The sequence below is a fragment of the Neofelis nebulosa genome, chromosome 16 (assembly GCF_028018385.1).
Source record: "Neofelis nebulosa isolate mNeoNeb1 chromosome 16, mNeoNeb1.pri, whole genome shotgun sequence".
Classification (NCBI taxonomy): Eukaryota; Metazoa; Chordata; class Mammalia; order Carnivora; family Felidae; genus Neofelis; species Neofelis nebulosa.
Genome location: NC_080797.1, coordinates 63,936,050 through 63,959,090, shown reverse-complemented (window position 1 = coordinate 63,959,090; position 23,041 = coordinate 63,936,050). Strand labels below are relative to the sequence as shown.

At 49.8% G+C, this 23,041-nt stretch overlaps 1 protein-coding gene across 1 annotated transcript in view; it reads left to right on the top strand.

Annotated features, from left to right (window-relative positions):
- The first annotated feature begins 5,285 nt into the window (after positions 1–5,285).
- PITPNA (phosphatidylinositol transfer protein alpha) overlaps positions 5,286–23,041 on the top strand; it is a 41,304-nt gene continuing 23,548 nt past the window's right edge. The window contains exons 1-5 of the mRNA XM_058704624.1: positions 5,286–5,549; positions 9,244–9,274; positions 14,184–14,329; positions 18,631–18,722; positions 22,836–22,843. Of these exons, the coding sequence (XP_058560607.1) occupies positions 5,530–5,549; positions 9,244–9,274; positions 14,184–14,329; positions 18,631–18,722; positions 22,836–22,843 (297 nt within the window). The 5' untranslated portion in view covers positions 5,286–5,529. The remainder of the gene's footprint in view (positions 5,550–9,243; positions 9,275–14,183; positions 14,330–18,630; positions 18,723–22,835; positions 22,844–23,041) is intronic.

The following is a 23,041-nucleotide window of genomic DNA, read 5'->3' as shown; positions in this document are numbered from 1 at the left end:
TTGTCTCCCCCAAGCCTGGTGCATAATGAATGCTGTGGAGGGAGCAAGTGGGTTAAACACTGTAGTCTGGCTTCTAGAGGGGCCGAGTCTCCATTTAGGGACAGGGAATTGTCAGGCAAAGTGCAGGGCAGAAGCAGCCCGCCCTTACTGGCTGAGTGCCTGCCCATGGCCTGGACTGGCCGACACCCTCCTCCTCCCAGTGGGTCCAGCCCAGCAGCCAGGGTCACGCCTTTGTCTGTTTTCTTGTCCGGTGTCTGTCTCTCCACTAGAATGAATGCCTCTTGAAAGCTGCCCCATGCTCTGTCCTGGTCACTGCAATACCTCCAGGGCCCAGAATGGTGCCCGGCAAGGAACAGCTGCTCAATAAATATTTGGAAGGTGAAATTTAAAAATGGAGAGAGACAGACAGAAATGAACTGAAAAGGGGCTGAAACACACTGAGAAAGGGGAAGAGCATGCCCTGTCCAGCCAGGAAGGGACACAGCAGAAGACGGAAACAGTGAAACACAGTCTCCTCGAGATGCCCAGAGGTGGGTTCCAGGTGTGGCTGTGGCCCAAGCAGTCACAGGGCCGGCCAGCCAGGAGGACCTGGGCGGGGGTCAGAACTTTGAGATACACAGACGTGAGGACGAAGGCAGGAGGAAGTCCAAGGTGGAGCGAACAGCACACAGGCAGGGGCAGGAGACCGCTGGGAAGAGAAGATGGCAAAAACACTGGCTGAAGATCATCACCCAGACAGAGCAGTGTGATAAAGACTGAAACCAGAGGGCTGGGGAGAGGCAGAGAGAGGTCTAAAGAGGACAGGCAGGAGGAGAAGTGAAGAGAGACAGAGAGAGGAAAGACAGAGACAGAAAGATACAGAGAAACAGAAGGCAGAGAGAGACAGAACAGAGAGGGAGACAAAGGTACGGAGAGATACAGAGACAGAGATACAAAGAGACAGGAGAGACAGAATTGGTGAGGGAGTATGGGAGGGAGAGAAGACAGAAATTCTGGTGCAGATAGAGATGGAAAGAGGGAGAGAAACAAAGAAGGAGACATGATAGGAGGTCACTGTGACACTCGAGATTTTAAGCCTGGAGCCTGGAGAAGTAGTTTTTCAAATTATTTTTCATTTTCTTATTTGAGAGAGAGATGCGGGGGAGGGATGCAGAGGGAGAGAGAGAGAAAGAGAATCCCAAGTAGGCTCCACACTCATCGTGGAGTCTGACGCGGGGCTCGAACTCCTGAACTGTGAGATCGTAACCTGAGCCGAAACCAAGAGTGGGACGCTCAACCCACTGAGCCACCCAGATGCCATCGGAGAGGTAGATTTAAGGGGCGGTGGCGTCCATCCCTCTTTCCTCACAACACCCCTTCCCCAATAATGATGATATGGAAATGTGCCATGCACTGCACAAGATGGCCTCAAGGACACTGCCTCGTCTCCTGATTCCTAGCAGGCAGGCACAATCATTGCCAAGTTTTACAACCGAGGAAGCTGAGGCACAGAGAGGTTAAGTACCTTGCCCAAGTTCATACAGGCGGAAGGACTGGAAGGCATGGGGCACCGGGAGGTCTGCTCCCACAGCAGGGCTGAGGACTCCCAGGGGGCCAAGCTAGAAAGTGCTGTGGCACCCGCATGTGAGGGCTAACTTTTAAACACACCCGAAGCAGAGCTTGCTAGAGTGGAAGATGTAAGAAACACCGCAAAGCTAAAATGTGGGGGAAATGTAGACCTTGTTCAGACACTGAACTTATCTAAAAGAAACTGCAAAATATTTTTTAGATAATAAGAGAAATCTGAATATGAACTGGGTAGGAGATAATATCGAGAAATGATTAATTTGGGGTGCCTGGCTGGCTCAGTTGGTAGAGCCTGTGACTCTTGATCTCAGGGTCATGAGCTCAAGCCCCACGTTGGGGGTCGATATTACTTAAAAAAAAAAAAAAAAAAAGGAGCATCTAGGAGGCTCAGTTGGTTGAGCATCTGACTCTTGACTTTGGCTCAGGTCATGATCCCAGGGTCATGGGATCAAGCCCCGTGTCAGGCTCCAGGCTGGACATGGAGACTGCTTAAAGATTCTCTCTCTCTTTCTCTCTGGCTCTCTCTCCCACTCATGCTATCTCTTTTTCTCTCTCTCAAAGGAAATAAAGAAACATTAAAAAAAAAGAAATTGTTGGGGCATCTTGGTGGTTCAGTCAGTTAGGCATCCACCTTGGCTCAGGTCATGATCTCAAGGTTCATAAGTTCCAGCCCCACATAGGGCTCTGTGCCCACAGCTCAGAGCCTGATGCCTGCTTCAGATTCTGTGTCTCCGTCTCTCTCTGCCCCTCCCCGGCTCATGGTCTGTCTGTCTCTCTCTCAAAAATAAACAAACATTAAAAAAAAGAAATTATTAATTTTTTAAGTATGATAACAGCATGGGTTTTCGAGAAAATATTCCTATTCCTAGAATGCATACCAAAACATAGAGGGGTGAGGTGGTATGATGTCTGAGATCTGCTTTAAAATGTTTCAGAAAAGGGGCGACTGGGTGGCTTAGTTGGTTAAGCGTCTGACTTCAGCTCAGGTCGTGATCTCACAGTTTGTGCGTTTAGTTCGAGCCCCGCATCAGGCTCTGTGCTGACAGTGCAGAGCCTGGTTCAGATCCTCTGTCCCCTCCTTCCCCTCTGCTCCTCCCCCGCTCACGCGCGTGCGCGATCTCTCTAAAAAATACTTAAACGTTTAAAATAAAATGTTCCAGAAAAGAGATAAAGCATGAGTGGCAAAATCTCTCTAACCGTTGGATCTGGGTGACAAGGACTGGGGGTTCCTTAAGGCCCTGGGTGGCTGCCCCCTGTCCCCGGAACAGAGATACAGTTCTCTAGCTTGGCACTCAGTCCCACCTGTGTGCCCACGCAGAACACGCTCGAATGCTAACCAGAGGCCCTCGTAGCATCCTGCCTCTGCACCTTTGCATGTCATAGTTTCCCTCTGGAGATGCCATTTCCTCTTCCAATGTGGCTCAAGTGCCTGTTGTCCCGGGATGCTTCCCACGCCTCTGCAGCCCAGAGAGGCCTCTCCTTGGACCTGTTCTTTGTGTCACACATGTTCCCCTTTGTCACAAGCTACCTTGTGTCATGAGTTACAGTTCTCCAAAACTGCAAGTCCTCCTCCCTGTGAGCGATTCAAGAGCAGGGGCTGTTTCTCAGGCATTTCGATTATTGTTTTGCTTCTTACTTTCCCCAGAGCCCAGCACAGCCCTCCAAGCCCCTTTGTCTCAGCTCTTGTTAACTAAGAGTCTGCTTAGCAATAATTCCTCTCATCATGGAGGGCTCAGTGTAAACCTCGCCTCCTCTAAGCGCCTTCCCTGACCACCCCATTAATGTCACCCGCCACTGCCCACAGTCACCGTGTTCAGCCTCTCCGGAATGTTCATCACTACTTGAAGTTATTTCTGTGTTTGTTTATACTCCACTCCCTCACTCTGAACAAGGGAAGGACCTGGTTTTTCTAGGTCACCCCCCGTGTCCCAAGTGCTGAGAGAAAGGCCCAGGACAGGGCCAGGAGCTCAATCAGTATTTACTGAGTGAATTCACTAGTTGTCCCAACTAGACTTCAGGCTCCCAGAGGGCATGGTTCGGTTACTTTCTGGAGAGAACTAGCACATGGCGATTGTTAAACAACTATGCACTGCTATTATGTAGGAGAAAAAGCCCTCTACTGAAGGGTCAGGGGATCAGGGTCCAGTTCAACTTGGACTTCGGGTGGTAATATCTCTTCTCTTGGCCTTCCTTCAAGGGGCTTGGATTTCTGGAGCAGTCCACGCACCTACTTTAGGATTTGATGAACGAGTGGCCAACATGGGCAATATTCAGAGCTGTCCTGGGGTACGAGTCATGGCTTGACAGCAATATGCCACCTACTCCACCCTCCCTTCCCAAATCCGTACAGTGGCAGCCCACCCACCATCACCTGGCTGTCCCTCAAGCCCAACCGTGGAGTCATTATCTTCTGCTGTGCAAATCTACCTTTCTGGTATTCTTCTAAAGACAGTACTGCCCACCCAGGCTCCCAGGCCAGAAACCTGGGTGGTTTTCTTCCTTTCTCCCTCAGCCAATTAGTCAACAAGCCTTGCTGATATTACCTCTTGAGCTGCTTCCCTCCACTGCCCTTTCCCATCACTGTCATCTTCACCTGGACTTCTGCAGAGGCCTCCTTACTGGTCACCCTGCCTCTGCTCTGGCCCCCGCCATCCCCTCTCCACCCACTGCTCAGAGTGAGCCTCCGAACACCAAACCTGCTTAAAACCCCTAAAAGGCCCCAGCCCCCTTAGGATGGACTCCAAACAACTTATTATCACCTGTCAGGAACTGCATTATCTGCCCCCAACCCTCTCCGCACTCTGCCTGGTAAACTCTCCCTTTCCAAGCTCTCTGCAGACCTCAGCTTAGAACTTCCTCTTCCAGGGAGTGCCTCTTCCACCGAGATAGTGGAGAGGAGCGGGAGGGGGACCTGGCTCATTCCATAGAGCATGTGCCTCTTGATCTCAGGGTCGTGAGTTTTGAGCCCCACGTTGGGTGTGGAGATTCCTTTATAAAAAAAAAAAAAAATCTTAAAAACAAAGTGAAAAAAACCAAACAAACCCTCTTCTTCCAGGAAAATTTTGAGGACTATACCTCCAGTGTAATCCCATCAAGCTTGTGTTTCACTATTCACGGGCCTTTTCTCATTTCTGCTCGGTTCATTCTCTCAAAAAAAAGCACAGGTTTTGGCACACAGCAGGTACTCTGCAAACACTTATTGGATGAATGACATCACACTAAGACTGTTAGGTGAAAATCTCCATCACATGGTCTCTATGCACTTGAACAAGTCATTCATTCACTTTTGAGCAATTCCTTTAGCCTCTGCCTCGTCCTCCTCCTCACCTGTAAATGCGGACAGTAATGGTAACTTTTTCCGGTAGAGTTGTTGTGAGGAGTCAAGCACTTGGAACAGCAGTTGCATGTAAATTTGGCTATTTTTAATATTTTCTTGGCACAACTGTTTCCTTGATCTCAACCCACCCCGCTGAGGGGGGCCAAACGTACAGGTGCAAAACAGTCACACCTAGGTCCCCACGCGACACCTTGATGTCCGCTTCGCCTACTGCCCTGGGCGGGCGGCGGGGAGCTCTTGACCCCCGCTGGGGGCCCACCTCGGAAGAGGACGCAGACGCCGAGGCCCACTTAAGGATGGAGGGGGCGGGCCCGAGAAGGCTCCGCCTTCGCGCTGAGGTCAGCGCGCACCGCTGCGTGTGACGCTCTGGTTGCCGCAGAGACGCCCCGCCCCCGCGCGGCGCTGCGGAACCGGAGCTCCGGGCGGCGTCGGCAGCGGCGCGGGAGGCGGCAAGGCCGGGGCGGCAGAAGCCGGCGCGGCGACCGCAGCGAGAGCGGCGGGGACGGAGCAGACCACGACGAAGGCGCGCAGGCAGCAGGGCCGGGCCGGGCCACGGGGAGAGCGGCCGCCGGGAAGCGGGCGGGAGGCCGGGCGGGCAGCGGGCAGCCGCCGAGCTGCGGAGCGACATGGTGCTGCTCAAGGAGTAGTGAGTGTCCGGCGCGCCGTGCGGAAGCGGGGAGGAAGGGAAAGTCGGGGATGACGACCAGGGAGCCTGATGGCTTGGCGGAGTGGATGCAGCGACCGGACGGGGATGGGGAGCAATGGATGGGCTGTTGGGCGGCCCAGCAGGGGCTGAGGGGACCGTGAGGGCCGGAAAGGGCCTGAGGTGGGGCCAACGGGGATAGAGAGATACGGACAGCTCCTGAGGTGGGGCCTGAGGGACAGTGAGGGCCGAATAGGCCTGAGAGAAGAGGCCAAAGGGACAATGAGGGCTGGACAGGGCCAGAGATGGGGTCAAGGGGACAGCGAGAGCCAGCAGGGCATGAGGAGGGGCTTGAGGGGATGGAGATGCGTGGTGGCCCTACAGTGGGGGCAGAGGGACGAAGGGGCCCGCCAGAACTACAGGAGTGGCCGCGGGGACTGGCGGGAGAAGGAGGAGTAGGTTTCAGGGGCTGAGGAACAGTTAAGACAGCTTCAGGAATGGAGCCGAGATGGTGGAGAGGAGCGTGAGGGGGACCTGGAGTATGAGGAGTGGCCGCCTTAGGCATGGGGAGGATTGTAAGGAAGTGCACACAGGGAAAGGTGCAGGGAGTTAGGGCCAGGCTTGGGTGACAGAGGAAGGGTCTAAGAAGATTGCAGAGGGCACTGGTGGCGTGACATGGTGCCTAAGTGGTAGGTGCAGGGGAGGAGGTACTTGGAAAGAAGCTTAGGATGTTTGCTTGGGACTTGGGGGACACTTGGGGAAGGCATCCAGAAAATATTGGGGAGGAGCTGGTTTGTGGGAGTTATAGTGCTGGAGAGGGCTGGGATGTTACCGCGGTAGAGGACAGTTTGGAGAGGGAGTAGGTTTGTGAATGTATGTAATAAATAAACGTATTGGAGTAGGGGTTAGGGGGCAGGGGCAGCCTGTCTCTAGGGCAATCTCAGTCTTGGTGCAAAGAGGGAAATTGCTTTGAGAAATTAAGGAGGTTCCCATAAAGCCATTACTTGAGGAAAGACAGTGAAGGGTGAGGGAGTTCTCGATTAGTGACTGGGGTGGAAAACTAGTGACTTCTGGTAGGTGTTGCAGGCAGAAGGCTTGCTCCTGAAATCCAGGGGATTGGATGACAGGTGGGGATGTGTAGATGGCTAAATCTTTCAAACACTAGATGACCCATCACTGAAGCTCATGGTTCCAAGTAAACATTTGAGGACTTCCTCCCTGCCCCCAAAGAGGAGAGATTGAATGCGTGTGTGCAGAATTTACAGTGAAACTGTGCTTCCCTGGAGAAGAGGGTGGGTGGGCAGCATTGGGTCAGAAGCCCAGGAAATCCAGAAGGGGGAGATGTCCCCATAGAGAGCAACTGGTGGAACTCACTTGGTAGCCAGGCAGGTGTGCAGAGGGCTGTTTCCACTCTGTCATTGAAAGCACTTTGCCCCATCCCATATGGCTTGCTCCTTGGAGGTGTTTAGGACATTTAGGACATAGTGTGGCGCTTTGGTTAACAAAGGGAGCAGAGACCCAAGCTGTCGTCCCGGCTGGACACCTCATCTGAACAGCATTTTTTGGAGCCCCTCCACCTCTAGTTCTTGACATCCAGTCTGATGTTGATCCAGCCAGAGCTGGGAGCTTGGTATGGTGAGGAGGAAGAACCTTGGGATACCAATGGGAGGAGAGCATGTTGCACTTTGGCTTTTAACCTCGACCGTCCAGAAAACAGGCTTTTCCCATCCCATCCCATTCTCCTGGTCTTTTTATCTCTTCCCAAGTGAATTCCAGAGTCTGTAGAAACCTGTAGTTTTGTGAAGAAGGTCAGGCAGGGAAGGGACCTTCAGAAGAGATCTGAGTGAGTTTTGAAGAAAGGGCCTTCCTCCCCAGTCTTTGTTCTTCTACCCTTGAAGCCTACCAGGGAAAGGTCCAGGGTGCCCGGGCTGCGGAGCCTGCCTGGCATCTGCGTTTCCTTCCGGCCTGACTTGTGCCCCGCGTGTGCTCCGGCGAGTGTGTGCATCCTGGGGCAGGGGCCGAGGAGGGGGGCATCCGAGACACTTGGCCGTGGCTGCAGTGCTGCAGCTCTGGGAAGGGTGGAAGTGAAGGTCACACTGAAGTGAGCACAGCTCCAGTCTCAGCCCAGCACTGCCCCTGTGGCCCTATCCTTTGGAATTGCACCCAATTGCTGCTAAAGTGGTTTTGCTCCTGAGGAGCCAGGGAGAGACGTCCGGGTGTGCGGCTGTCACGTAAGGCAGCCTCAGAGCATCCCGTCAGGAGCTGGGGGAGACTTGGTGCCTACCCAGGGTCTGGCGGTCTCCCTGGTGATTTTTCTGACACTTCCTCTAACAGGATTCTCCTGGATTTGATTTCTGCAAATTCTTGGATGTGATTCTTACTGCTGTTCTTGCAGATAAAAGGCGTATTGTTTTCTAGGAAGTTTCTTCTGAGGGTGCAGAAATTGTGGCCTCCACGTTGAAAGTATTTTTCTGCGCTGTCGGCTTTCTCTAATGGGAGGAGGGCATTCGCGGCAGCATCCAGTAACCTGCAGGATTTGTGTTATTTGAGTCATTCTGGAGGAGGGGGTTAGCAGGCAGTAAGCACTTGAAGCCCCTTTTGTTTTTCCTGCTCCTTTTCTGCCCCGCACCTTGCCTTCAGTGTGATGTTTTTCTCAGACCCCTGTGTGCTTCTTGCTACCTGGGGGACCTTTGTGGATTTGGAAAATAGTGAGCGGACTGTTTAGCAGCCTGGAGCACAGATCCCAGTTGTCGGAAGCACTGCCTAGGAAGGAGAACATAGCAGCTCACGCTTCGCCAAGCGTGCGAGGTGCAGGAGGCTCCAGGGCGTTCCAACTGGGGTCTGGGCACTGAGAACCTGAGCTGGGGAGCGGGCCTCGTTTGTATGAATACAACCAAGTGTTTTGGTCTCACCTCTCTGACCGCGCGGCTTTCAGCTGGGGCTTGGCTGTTGCTCTGCCACTAGCCCTCGCACCTCTGTGGAATGCTGACGGGTGTGCGACCTGGCTGGGCATGACTTGTTGGGCATGGCTTGTTGGCACCTCCAACAATCAGTGGTCGTTAAGATGGAGAAGAAGTAAAAGGAAACTGTCAATTGGGGTGCCTTTGGACAGCTTCTGGAGTTTAAGACACAAGTCGAGTGTCCTCTCTTGGTGACTTTGTGATAGTAGCTTGTATTGCAATATCCTGCCCCAGAGCAGAGATGGTTGGTGTGTGCTCTTGGGGTGATTAAGCTTTGAAGGAGCTTGGTCCCTTCCTAGCTTTCTACCTTGAGGGCCATCGTCAGGACGTTGGGCCCGTAGAGATGAAATCCCCAGGGCCCGAGTCTTCAGGTCTGACTCCTTATCTTGGCTTCAGAGTTTGCGGGGGTGGGGAGGGGGGGAGGGGGGGGGTCCTCGTTTTGCTGGGAAAGATATCAGTGGGGGAAAGGGAGAAGAAGACAGCTCCAAATGTGAGTCAGAGGCCTGCGAAGTAGCCCGTAGGGGGACAGGCTTGCACTGAATCACAGGTTCTAAGTTGGGGCTGAAGGGCACAGACGATCCTGCCTCATAGCACTCAGGGGGCCATTCTCTGCTGGGTTTTCGGCAGTGAGCATATGCCATGTGCAACAGAACATTTAAGACTGTTCTACAGTGGTGCTGTAATGGCCTTGGGTAGCATTCAGGCCTGAAGTTGATACTGTTTTCCCTCTCTTGTAGCCGAGTCATCCTGCCTGTGTCTGTAGATGAGGTAAGTTTTTTTTTTTTTCCTTTTTATTCATAGTTTCTTTTTATTCATATAATTGCCTGCGACCATTAGCTACGTTGGGCTACAAGTGGCCCACACTCTTGGTGTGGTTTTCATGGTTGTTCTAACTTAGAGATACTCAGTATCTGATGAGAATTTTCCTAGTGGCACCTTTAGTCGAAGGAGGGCACCTATTTTGTATATCTGCAACCTGCCTCAAGCTGTCGGCATGCTAGGTAACTTTGAACGGAGACTTTGGATAGAGACTAAACCAGCCCCTTTTACCTGCTAAGACTGTGCCTGTTGGGGGACATTTTATTGAGGGGACTGAGTGTGTGAGGGGATTTCTGGGCCCTCCAGCACTTGACTGGGAAGCGTGCACGGCCCTCTGTCTGGTTGTGCAACAAACCAGTAGGGCAGGAAATCTCCGAGGCCCTCCCTAGCCATGCTCTAGGTGACCGCTGGGAAGACCAAGGCCCCGAACCCTTTTACGGAGGGCAAGGAATAACAAATGGGCTTGGCTTGCCCTCTGTCCTTTTATGGTTTTAGGCCCAACGTCCCTGTGTATGGGGATCTGGCAGGACTTGCCCCAAGAAGGTTCATAGGCCATGCTGACTCAGAATCGTGTCTTGGACAGCAGAAAACTGTCAAAGAGCCTCCCTTGTTCCATCCTTTCTTTGAATCTCCTCCACTGTCTTCTCCTGTTGCAGCCTGGTCTTTGCACCCCCCAGCTTCTAGCCAGGCTCCAGTTTGGGTGAAGTGTGTCAGCCAGCGCGGTGCCCTCAGTCACTGTCTTTCCTGTGGTGTCAGCATGAAGCTCCTGTGATAACTTACACTCTGTTCCAAATATGAAATGGACCTTTGAAAAATGAAATCAGGCCAACAGAGCCTGCAGCACACTTTAGATGAGACAGATATCCAAGCTTCTTGGACCCAAAGTGGGTGGGTAGGCATCGGCCCCCTAGAGGATCGTCTCCAGTGGTGGGCTGTAATCTGATAAGAGCTGTGGAGACCTGGGGGTGGGAGCCAGAGGTGGTCCTCGAACATGCTTTGGGAGCTCTAGGAAAGGAGCTTGAGAGAAACTAGACTGGGGATGCAGGGCAAAGGGCATGGAAAGGATAGATGCTCCTATCCCTGGAAGCACCTGATGTGTACCTGGGGCCTGGGAACCCTGTGCTTAGGCTGACAGGTGTTGGCTTGGGGGCCTCCTGTTAACCCACCTCCTTTGGGGGCTTTGCCGTCTTTGTGAAAAATAAAAGTGATGATTTTCCAAATCAGGAGGCCAAGCAGGAAGGCTCGGCCTGTCCCTTACCCTGAAACTCAGCTCTTGGGAGTCCAGTAACCCTCTCTTTGTTGTACAGGATGATCCCCCCCCCCCCCCCCCCCCCCGTCAGGAAGATGTCCCCCAGGAACTCCGGAGTACCTCGGTGTAGCATTTAGGGGCAAAATGGGTCTTTTTACAGGGAGTATCTTGATGGAACAAGGATGGGAATATTTGTGAGAAATGTGGCCAACCCGGGAGAGCCAGCACTGTTCAGGAGCACCTATTGGCTACTCTGCAGCAAGGCTGGAGGTGACTTAGGATGGGGCCAAGAGTGGAGGGAAAGAGGAACTCACCTGGAGATCATCTGCAATTGGCAGTTTTTAGCTTGTGATTTTTTTTTTTTTTTTTTTCCCAGCATTGAGGAAGTGATGGGGCAGGGTGAACAGAGCCTAAAGTCTAAGCAGACGCTTGGGAAGTAAGCTCTGCTAAGGATTCATCTGTCCGCCTGGGAATGGTCAGCCTTTTCTTAGCTAGAAACCACTGATGAGAAAGCAAGTACATGGCTTGGGTAGGGTGAAGCAGGTGCTGCTTCTCTAAGATTTTTTGTTTTTAAGTAACCTCTGTGGCCCTAGTGTGGGTCTTGAACTTATAACCCCAAGATCAAGAATCCCTTGCTCCACCATCTGAGCCAGCAGGCACCCTGGAGCTGCTTTTCTGATGGCTTAAACCTTAGTTGCAGAGATCAGAAAATCTTGAATGGGGAAGCCAAAGAAGAAACAAGTAATGATCAACTTTTTCAGTCTTTATCAATAGACCCATCATGACTCATGGTTCCCATGGGAACAGCCCAGCATCATATGACTGTTGGATTTACTTCCTAATTGGAGGCCTTGATTTGAGGCCCTCGTGGCTTTCTTTCCTTTTTTTTTTTTTTAAAGTTTATTTATTTATGTAAGTGATCTGTATAGCCAACGTGGAGCTTAACTCAAGGCCTCAGGATCAAGAATTGCATGCTCTTGTGACTGAGCCAGCCAGGCACCCTTCCTCAGGGCTTTCTGTTGTAGGTTGGGGAAGAGAAGAAGGAGAAAAGAGAAGGCCATGTCTTTATAACGATCCTGATGGTGTGAATCAATATTTTGGGGCGGAATTAGCTTCTATCTGGCCAGAGCCTTTGGGTTAACACTGCACAGGGTTTCTAGGCCTTCTGCGGAGAAAGCCCTGGATGTTTGACAAGGGTGTGTCCACCGGTGGTTCCTGGCTTAGATAGGCCCACCCTCTTCCCTGTGGGCAGGGCTGTTTTACTTCCCATTTCCAGAAATGCATGTTACCATCCGCCTGTGGTACCTGGCCTGGCACAGTCACGTGGATGGGGCCAACAGCTGTGCTGTTTTTCATGATAATATTGCCTGTCAGTGTTTCAGGCCCACCCACTGCATGTTCCTGGGCTCCCACTCCCAGGTTGCCTAAGTGGTAGAGTCTGTTTTTCTTAGCTGAGTGTCTTAGTTCTTTGGGACAAGGGCAGGCCTCATTGTCCTAGGCCTGAGGAGGCTGGACTCCTCAGATGGATAAGGGTTTTTTATCTGATTTAATGGTCTGCCCGCCACCCCCACCCCCATCCCCATCTGAGTGTGGCTGCTTTCCGCTTTCCCAAGGTGTGGCGCCACTTTGCCAAAGGGAACCCTCTGGCATGAAAAGTGTCCCTCACTTGTAGCTTCTGAAGGCCAGTCTTACTTAACCCCTTTGGATTAACAGAACGGCCTTCACTTGTCTCATTGGGATTAAAGGATCAGAATATCAAGAGAGATTAAAGGGGGAAGATGCCGGCCCAACAGACTGATCCTCTTAGAGCCTGCCCTCTGGTTCCTGTATCTGATGAGGAACCAAATGAAGGGGATTAGTGTCTGCGTGGGGGCCCCTCCCCAAGCAGCACCACCAGCCACCAGCCCTGTCCCCTCCACCAGGCCCTTTCTTCAGCCTGTCCTTCAGGATTGCTGAGTCAGTGGTTAGATGTTATTATGACTCTTCTCTGAAACAATTAATGCTCCTTCTTAGGAACCCCTGTTTTAGCCCAACCCGGACCCACTTGAGGGGGTGGACTTGGAAAGGCACAGAGACAGCTTGGTGTTCTACGGGGGCACTGAGGCAGCACTGATGTTGTTCAGGATTAGCAAGGTCAAGGTGACTGGCTCTGTCCCAGATGTTTCTCTCTATGGGATTAACTGAGCCTTGATCACTTGCTTGGGCCTTTCTTTGGCATTTTATACTGGGTTTTTACTTTGGAAGTTAGGCCTCTAGCCGTTTGTCCTAGTGTGCTGCCTCCCCCAGACTCTGCCCAGAAATTTCCCTGCAGTGCTTCATTCTGAAGCTGCCTGGTAGAGCGGGCTTCCAAGTTTGAGGGGAAGTAGCCCTGGAAGCTGCCTCTGCTCCTTGCTGTTGCAGGGAGTGGGTCGAGTGGCAGCTGCTCAGAGACGCAGCCTCTCTCTTTTAATCTCGAAGGGAGGGAACCCCTTGTCTGTCTCTGCCGGGCGTAAAAGGAGTCTGGGGAGCAACGTAGAGAGTGAGGAAAACCTTTCTACCCGCAGTGTGATTACGTACCTTTTTTTCTCATCCTCCCTGAATAGTTGTTCCTGGTGGCACTGGCAGTAAGAGGGAAAATGCATCCTCCGGTATAGACATAACTTCTTGCATTAACTACTGCCATTCGTTCTTTTTGCCTTATTTTTCCCTCCAAACAGCTTCACTCAGAAGGTTGCAGAAGGGCCAGGCCTGGGCAATGCCCAGGTCACTGGCCATAACACTGGGTTGTCCTGAGGGGGTCAGAGGAGGCCGGTAACCTTGACTGGTGACTTGATAGGGTGGCAGATGACCAAATAAAGGAAAACCAGGTTCTTGCCATCTAGTAAAGGCACACACCGTGGGGTCGGAATCTCTGTCATCCAGTATGGGAAGCAGGCCACTTGCCCCAGCGCTACCAGGAATCTGGAAAGCATCAGGAGGTTTGGTCGCCTGTAAAACTGTTCTCTGAGCTGCTGGCAGGGTGACGAGCTGCCTGACACTGGAGAAAAAACAGGTAGATGAGTCAGTTTACAGCGGAGGTTGTGGACTTCTCAGAGCACTGGGGCAACTTTCTTTGACAAGAAGTCCTGTGTTAGGATCTGTTTGAATGAATGGGGTGAAGAGATTCTAGTGGCCGACCCAGATCTGGTTTTAGGGTCTTAATACCAGAGGCAGGTTCAGGGAAGAAGCTGCCTTGGACTCTGTAATCTGGTTCCTGGATAGTGGTGTGAAGTTAAGTATATTTACCTGGCTCCTTCAGCCTTGCTGGAAGATGGGAAAATGGGAAGGATGAAATGAAACACATGTGATAGAAGTTAAGTATATTTACCTGGCTCCTTCAGCCTTGCTGGAAGATGGGAAAATGGGAAGGATGAAACGAAACACATGTGATAGCTAAAGAGCGGCCACGGAGCAGCGTTCTTAGTCGCTGTGGGTGGATTTGGGCAAGGTCCCAGTGGAACTGCAGAATGAGGTCCTGGATGCAGAGGAATCCCCGAGTGATCTCACTGGACAGTTCCTGGCAGCTGGACTCTGTGTGCTTGTTGAGAAGACTCTGCACTGACAATGACTCCTGTCTCTCTGTTGCTCTAGTACCAAGTAGGGCAGCTGTATTCTGTGGCCGAGGCCAGTAAAAACGAAACGGGTGGTGGTGAAGGCGTGGAGGTCCTGGTGAACGAGCCCTACGAGAAGGATGGCGAGAAAGGCCAGTACACACACAAGATCTACCACCTACAGAGGTATGTGGCCGAGCAGCAGGGCCGGGAGGCAGGCAGGGATCGAAACAGAGATAGTGGATCGCTGGGGTTTTGTTCCGGGTTCTCGGCTGGTTACGCGGGTTGCTTCACCTGTGGGAGTGGGTGTAAAGGACACTTCTTTGCTCATTTAAAGGTTTTTTAGTTTATTTTAAATTTATTTTTTAGATTTTTTTTTTTTTTTTAATACTTTCCCTGCCAGGTTCCTCGTCCCTAGAGGTGGTAGTGTTTAGTTTCTTGGAGGCTGTTCCATGGTCTGTGAGTATAGGGATGTGTGTGTGTGTGTGTGTGTGTGTGTGTGTGTGTTCGTTCCATTTCCTTTATTGTTCTCTCATCCATGGGATCGAACTATACGTACAGATATGGACTTGGAGCTTTTGTTACTTGTCATATCATAGCTGTCTTTGGCTGTCAGCATATTCTACCCTGTTCTTTTAGAGAGCACAGTGTTAGGTCATACAGATGTGCTATAGTCTGCTTCACCAGTCCTCCCCTGCTGGACGGACAGTCATCCTTCCCAGATGTTACACAGATCTTTTGCTGCACTTATGTGTATAAATCTATAGTACACGCTCCTAAAAGTGAAATTGGGGGCAGGTAGTATTTTAAATTCTGATATTGGGGAATTGGTTACTAGAGAACTTGAAGCACCTCTTTTTGGATCAAAGGCATACGTATTTAATTAAAAGAAATTTGTTTTAATGTTTACTTACTTTTGAGAGAGAGAGAGAAAGAGAGACAGAGTGTGAGCTGGGGAGGGGCAGAGAGAGGGAAACCCAGAATCCGAAACAGGCTCCAGGCTCTGAGCTGTCAGCACAGAGCCCTGCTTCAGGCTCGAACCCACGCACTGTGAGATCATGACCTGAGCCGAAGTCGGACACTTAACCGACTGAGTCACGCAGGTGCCCCAAAGGCATAAGTAAACGTGAGTCTGAGGGGTGCCTGGGTGGTTCAGTGGGTTAAGCGCCAGACTTAGCTCAGGTCATGATCTCACAGTGCATGGGTTTGAGCCCCGCGTCCAAATTTGTGCTGACAGCTCAGAGCTTGGAGCCTGCTTCTGATTCTGGGTCTCCCTCTGTCTGCCCCTCCCCAGCTTACATGCTGTCTGTCTCTCTCTCAAAACTAAATAAACATTAAAAAAATAAATAAAAATAAAAGTGAGTCTTATTTGTATACCAAAATCCATAGCAAATCACATAGATTTGCTGAATCATATATTTCAGTATATATATTCATATATATTCATCATATATTTCAGTAAACAGTCATATTTCAGTAAACTCTAAGCTGACCCAAAGGGCACTGAAAGCCATGGTAAACATACCATGGAAGCTTGAATGGAAGTTGAACAAAGCTAGTTTTAGAAACTATCCAGTACTGGAAAAAATAAATCTTATCTATGCCTTTTTTCCCCCCAAATCTATGTTTTTTAACTGTGGTAAAATACACAAAACACAAAATTCACCATTTTTTTTTTTTTTTCAACGTTTTTTATTTATTTTTGGGACAGAGAGAGACAGAGCATGAACGGGGGAGGGGCAGAGAGAGAGGGAGACACAGAATCGGAAACAGGCTCCAGGCTCCGAGCCATCAGCCCAGAGCCTGACGCGGGGCTCGAACTCACGGACCGCGAGATCGTGACCTGGCTGAAGTCGGACGCTTAACCGACTGCGCCATCCAGGCGCCCCAAAAATTCACCATTTTTAAGTTCAGTGGCAATAAGTACATTTACATTACCATGTAATGTAAACCGGAATCTTCATTTCCAGTCGCTGAACTGACCAGACATGAAATCAATTTCATTTTCGTCTGGCGAAATCCCTGACTTAATGTAGTCTGATGCTCTGGAGATGTAAAAGTGCTAGCCCAGAGCGGTCCAGGATTTTGTGAGTGCTGGAACCAGGAAGAGAGCAACACTGTAAAGTGGGGAAATCTTGCCATGGTCCCATTTCCTTGCCGTTGTCTTCTTTCTCCTCCATGTCTCCTCTTCGTCGTCTTCCATCCCTACTCAGTTGACTGCCAACCAATCCTTACTGAGCCATTCGCCGTTGGTTAGGATAAGACTCAGGATATGCCTTCCCCATAGCGTCTCTGTGTTTTCCTAAAGAGGACTTTGCAGAGATAGTGAGGTTGGGAGAAGAGACCAGCTGGTTTCTTACGACTCAGTTGGTCCAACCAAAGTGTCAGAGGGGAGATCTGTACATGTGGAGGGTGGGACATGCCTTACTCTCTTCCTTAAAAGAGAGGGGGTAAACTTTGGGCTGCCACCACCACTCTTGACTTAACTTCAACTGCAAAAACCAGATGGAAGCCAACAGTGCTGAATCCCGTGACCACCTTCCCTCATGAGGATCAAAGCCTTCCTGTCAGCCGTCTGGTTGCCCTGGTCAGAAATATGGGCTGCCCACTACCTTCTTCCTCGTCCCTCATATCACATCACGTCCTTTTGACTCCATCTCCTTAGTACCTCCAGCATTTCCATTGCCTTCCATCATCTCTTGCCAGCCATCATCATCTCTTACTACAGCGCCTCCTAACTGTTCTCCCTGCTTTCCATTTCTCTGCTTCCAGTGTTCTGTCCAAAGATAGATCTGTTGCTCCCCAGCTTAAAAGTTCTGGATGGGGACACCTAGGTGGCTCAGTCGGTTGAGCGTCCAACTTTGGCTCAGGTCATGATCTCACAGATTGTGAGTTCGAGCCCCATATTGGGCTCACTGTTGTTAACCTGTCAGCACAGAGCCCTCTTTGGATTCTCTGTCCCCCTCTCTCTGTCCCTCCCCTGCTTGTGCTCTCCAAAAAATAAATAAATAAATATTTTTTAAAAAAAGGTTCTGGATGGCTTCCCTATGCCCGAAAGTATGGATAAAGTCCATACTCCTTGATGTAACTTACAAGATCTTTTATGACCAGATTTTGCATCTTTTCTTTTCTTTTCTTTTCTTTTTCATGTTTATTTATTTTTGAAGACACAGAGACAGAGCATGAGTTGGGGAGGGGCAGAGAGAGAGGGAGACAGAGAATCCCAAGCAGGCTCCAGACTCTGAGCTGTCAGCACAGAGCCCGACGTGGGGCTCGAACTCATGAACCGTGGGATCATGACCTGAGCCGAAGTCGGCCACTTAACCGACTGAGCCACCCAGGCGCCCCATCATGTTTTCTTATATTTCCTGCCTCATACCTTATACCAGCTACTCCAATCTTCTCTTTCTCCTAGCTTTTCTAACCTCACTTCTGACCTTCTTTCTAGCTCAGTCCTACTCACACTCTATTCTGTGTTCGTGTAATACTTATTTTCTCTGAGGAGCCTCCCCATGTCCCATGCCTCCCACACCGTGTTCTCCCCGCGCTCTGTCCCCCCAGAGCCCTGGGCTCACCCATTATGGCATATACACGTACAGTGCCGTCCTCTGCCCGGTTTGCTGGACTCCCTGCTCGCACGTAAGCTCCATGAAGTCAGGAGCCATGTCTGTGTGATTTCTGTATGTGTCCTGGTGCCTGGCACACAGGAGTATTTCCCTGAATGAGTGTGTCGGTGAGTGAATGAATCTCAGAGGGTTGCTGAGTGCCTGAATCAGCTCTCTGCTGGACTTAGCTCTTTTGTCTTAGGCCCAGACTCTAAAGCTGATGAGATCGTTGGAGCCTCTAAAGACTACATGGATTACCAGCTAAAAACGAAGGCAGAGGAACGTATGCACCTTTAAAAACAAACAGGCAAACAAACAAAAATGGGCTCATACTGTACCTGCTGTTCTGTAACCTGAGATAAAATGAATTGATGAAATATTTTGTCCTGGGAGTCAGATGGCCCTGAGGCCCTTCTGGCCTCCCAGAACTGACGAAGCAGATCAGATTATCTTGGATCCCATATTCCAAGTTCGTCAGCCTATCAGTCACTCTGGCCCATAAGCCTAGACGGGTGAACTCTTGGAGTTATCACATCCTTGCAGGGTGTAGTATAATGCCCTGGGCCTGGTGAGCTAAAAAATATGGGTAATGATAATGTAAGGACTGCCAAGCCATGGCAGGTAGCCCAGGGTCCCACCTGCTGTCCTGTTCTGATGGGTGGTGAGGTACTGGGGCGAGTAGTGGGTAGATGTTAGTAGCCAGCCGAGCCTGGGCATCAGGCTCTGACAGGTGGCCTCTCACACACAAGAGTAACCTGCTTATCTCGTGGAAATTTGCTTGTCAACCCCACTGAAGAAGCTGTGGCCTGAAGAATGTGATATAAAAGCCCACTGTCTTTTCTCCTCTCCGTTTTTCTTCACAATCCCTTTTTCTTACCACAGCAAAGTGCCCACGTTTGTTCGAATGCTAGCCCCAGAGGGAGCCCTGAATATACATGAAAAGGCATGGAATGCCTACCCTTACTGCAGAACTGGTAAGTGCAGACCTGGCCAGAAGCTGGAGTTTGAGCCCCAAGGTGGACCGAGGGTGTGGTCAGGTAGGCCCAGGGGTGGCAGTGAATTAGGGTTTGGGGTCATACCTTCATTTGCCAGATTAAGCCAGTGAAAGGATGAGCCTGGGGACTCCCTCCGGGCCGGTGGTGAGCGTCCGTGCTGTCTAGTACAGTTTGGCAGCCAGCTGGGTGGGAACCACCAAGGAGTCCCGGCCTGGATGGCATAGAACCAGCCCGCCTTAGTTGGGATGGTATAATAATTATGATGGTTTTTACTGATTGCAGAAGTAATGCTCTCTGTTTAAATCGTGGAACATACATCCAAACAGAGGAAAATAATCACCCACGATTCTTCCATTTCTAGATAGTCATGTTAACAGTGTAGTGTCTTTGTATCTAATCCTCTTTTTAATGCTTACATGCACATCTCCAGACACATTTTAAAGACAAATTTTAGATCAAATCTTACTAATTGTTAAATTGTTCATTTTTTACTCAGAACATTTTCCCTATCACTATGTAGTCTACTGTTTTTTAAATTCGTAATGTCTGAATAGTATTTTATTCTGTGAGGGTACTGTGATCTTTTTAAACCACTCCCTTATTGTTAGACACTGAAATTTCCAGTTAAATATAACATATTTGGGTTTGGCTTGAAAAGCAGCTTTTAGTCTGAGGAACTCTTGAGGGTGGCAGTCATAGGAAAGGACCTATAAGGTGACCTTCTTGCCCTGGGGGAGGGTCAAGCCTGTGTGTGTGTGTGTATTATATAGGTATGTATTTTATATATATATATATATATATATATATATATATATATATATATATATATATATATATATATCACATAGAATATACATGCCAGATCTGGGGAGTAAGGAGACAAGGAGGAAGGAGGGAAGGTGGTTACTGCTAAGAGCCCTGAATTGAAGGCTTACACAAAATCAGCATATTCTGTATTCAAGGTATGAGTAGGGGTGGAATTATTGTCTTAATCTTGGCTATCTGGAGTTTCTGGAAAGGAAAGACTTGAACCTCCACAGAGAACTTTCTCTTCTAGACATTCTGGGATTCCTTTTGAGTAATTCAGACTCTTAGCATTTTAGGATTCTTAGGTCTTGAAGGCCCTTTAAGAGTAGAACTCTTGGAGGACCGAAGCCAGTACTGATCCAAATCTTGGCAGGGGGTGGGGGGTGTCCTTAGAGGTCCCCTGGAATTTGACTGTGAGTTAGTTGAGTGGCCTTTCCCCTGGCCAACCTGCATTTGTTGGCATAGACAGTCTGGCTGTGGGGCCCTCCTGCCAGCCTCTACTTACGTGTAGAGTTAACACGTCTCATTTGTTGGAACCCGGCACACCCTAAAGATTGTATCTGATGAGGATGTTCCACCCATGGAGTCCTTATCCTGTGGACTTTGGGAGTGACTAAAGGCTAGAGCACAGAGTCATTGCTCTCTCCAACCCTCAGTGGCCCTACGGAGGTTCAAGAACTTTGTTTCAGGCGATGGACAATCTTCGGTAGAACCCGGGATGTGTAACACTTAGAGTTTTATTGCAGTAGCTGACAGTGCAAATACCACAACTCCCTAAACAGTGCAGGGCATAAAATTGTTAAATTCTTGGAAAAGAGGCATGCACACACTTTCTTAAAAGACACTGCCCACTGTGGCTGGGTGTGTCTGGCCTAGGGTCAAAGGTGAATTTTCTTTATGTCCAAGAGAATTGCATGGAGCATGCATCATAAAAACCTTAACCAACATGGCATAAAAGTGATAAACAGATAATGTGGACTCTTTCATGCCTGGGTCAGTGTTCTGCGTACAGAGCTTGTGTTGACTCAGAGATGCCTCTGTCCTCTGAGTAATTCTGGGGAGAGTGTGCTACAGCTGACACGGGCATTTTTCTAGATGCCAAGTGTCCATTCACATATTGTCCTGATCCTTAACAAAAAAAAAAAAAAGAAGAAGAAGAAGAAGAATGTAATTTCTAAATATTCCATGAAGAGGAGAAGCAGGGAGTTAGGGGAGTAAGGTTGGTTTCCTCAGTGGGTGCTGGTCTCATAGCCAGAACTCTCCATCATACGGAACGAATATGTTGAATCTTAGATCTGCTTAGTTAGACATTGTTTTTTGAAATTCAGAGATAGAAATAAGGAGCCAGAAATACTGGCCAGTTCCCTCTGGTGGGAGAAAGATCAATAGTTCAAACCCCTTAGCCTGGCTGAAGTAAAGTTTGAGGTGAGAATGGATAAAGGAGCATAGGGTGTCTTTTAGAAGGCTCGACCCCTGCTCTGAGTGGAATGAAAACGGATTTGTGATGCTCTCTTCACTGTCCGCTCTTTCCGTCCTCTGACCTTGTTTCTCTCTGTTTCTTTCCTCCTGTTGCTGATAAGGAGGGGGTAAGAGGGGGCTTGGCCTGTGATTGAAAGTAGGAAGAGGGAAATAAATGTTTCTCCTCTTGCCTCTCCCTCTAACCTTAACCCGGGCCTGAACGCGGTCTCGGTAAGCCATGGTTTTAAAGTACCTGATCAGTCTTATTTGGAGAGCCGCATTTCCCAACTGCAAAGGGCTTCCCGAGACTCTTCCAGTGTAGCTAGCATTGCGGTTTGAAGAAAAGGGTCTGTTCTGAATGCAGAGGTGTTTGGAGGGACAGGGAGGACTAGAGAAGATTGGGGGAGCTTGTTTGGTCACCTGAGTTGACATTAAAGGCCAGGGAGGGTCATCACCCTCATAGGTTCAGAAACCTAGTTTGTCAGAACTGAGTGGATCCTTTTCTCAGGGTCTCAGAAAGACTAACGCATGAGAACCCCAAATGCTGATATATTAAGTTGTATTGAAATACAGAATTAACTAATGACACCTGGTATTCCTGTTTGCTGACTAGAGTGTTCTTTCCTTGGGGACCCCTCTACATGGGAAACCAGCGCTTACCCAGTACGCCAACACGCGGTAGAAATGTCCATTTGCTTAAGTGATTGGACTCTCGTGTCCATTGATGAGCATATTCTGTCCCCACGGAGGCTTGGCTACTAGAACATTGCTTGGAGTACACGGATTCAGGATCAGGTGGTTAGTTGGAGAACCTTAGTGGCTCGTGTCGTCAAACCAGTCCCGGCTGACACCGCTGTCTCCACTGTAGAGACGGGCTGACTAGATGTGCCCTGGAATTACTGCCTCCGGTATAACACAGGAGAATTTCTGCCAAACGGGCCTCTTTGGCCTCCCGCTCAGTGGATATCATACCTATCATTTCCTTTTTTGTGAGCTGATTTCCTTCAAGCTGATAATAGGACAGGCCACGTAGTTAATAATCTTAACCGGGTGCTTTCTTGCAAGTATCTTTCGTCGGACTCCGGGAAATTACCAGTAGTCTCTTGGATTGTTTCTATACAAGGTGGGCCTTCTCTGTTATATTTCAGCGTTTCCTCATTTTAATCTCAGGGGTAACCTCAGTTTCAGTTTTGGAGTTATGGAGTTTGACTGTTAGCCCCATAAGCTGTCCAATATGGCCGTGTGACCTCCATCAGAACCTGAGATAGCTCCTAAATTCAGAGGGTACACAGTGACCTGAGCTGTTGTCAGAAGGAGAGCTAGTTTGTTCCCCAGTGACATTAGAGCTGCAGCCATTTTCTCTGGTAAATAATTGATCCGTGCTCTCCGAAGGGGTCTCATTACAATGAGCAGGAGTATAGAGGGCGCGAGATTTGGTTACAGTGACAGGAAGCGTGCAGAAGGCCGACAGACAGTGTCTGGCCGCAAGCGCCCTCTGTGCCCCGGGAGGTGGTGGGAGGTGACGCTCTGATGGCAGAGTGCTGGGTCTCAGGGGGCTTTAGCTCCTCAGAGCCGGCCCCTTTCCTTGCACAGCTGGGAAGAATCCATTCCAGATTTGGTCTTTTGGGACTTTTGTATGAGTGAACCTTGAGGGTTGGTACATTTGAAGCACCAGATGCACTCACGGGGCTTGAAGGGTGACCATGGCATAAGCCCCAGGGAGTGGAGAACTTTTTACTACCGTGGTCCCTGGGGGTGAGGGGCAGATATTTATTGATCCTCATTAATCTTTTTCTCTCTTCTTTCCATGTCCTTGCCTTGGAGCAGTTATTACGGTAAGAATTTCCGAGGGGGGAGTGGAATTGCAGATGATTTATAAGAAAAGAGGAAATTAAAATATCACTACACTGGCGGTTCCTGGGTGTTCCTCTCTGTCAGGAGACATGGTGCTGTTGAGGCTTAATCCTTTCGCTCCTAATGAGGAATTTGTTAATTGGCAAAGTGGCCTCTTGCCGTAAGCTTCATTGGCATGT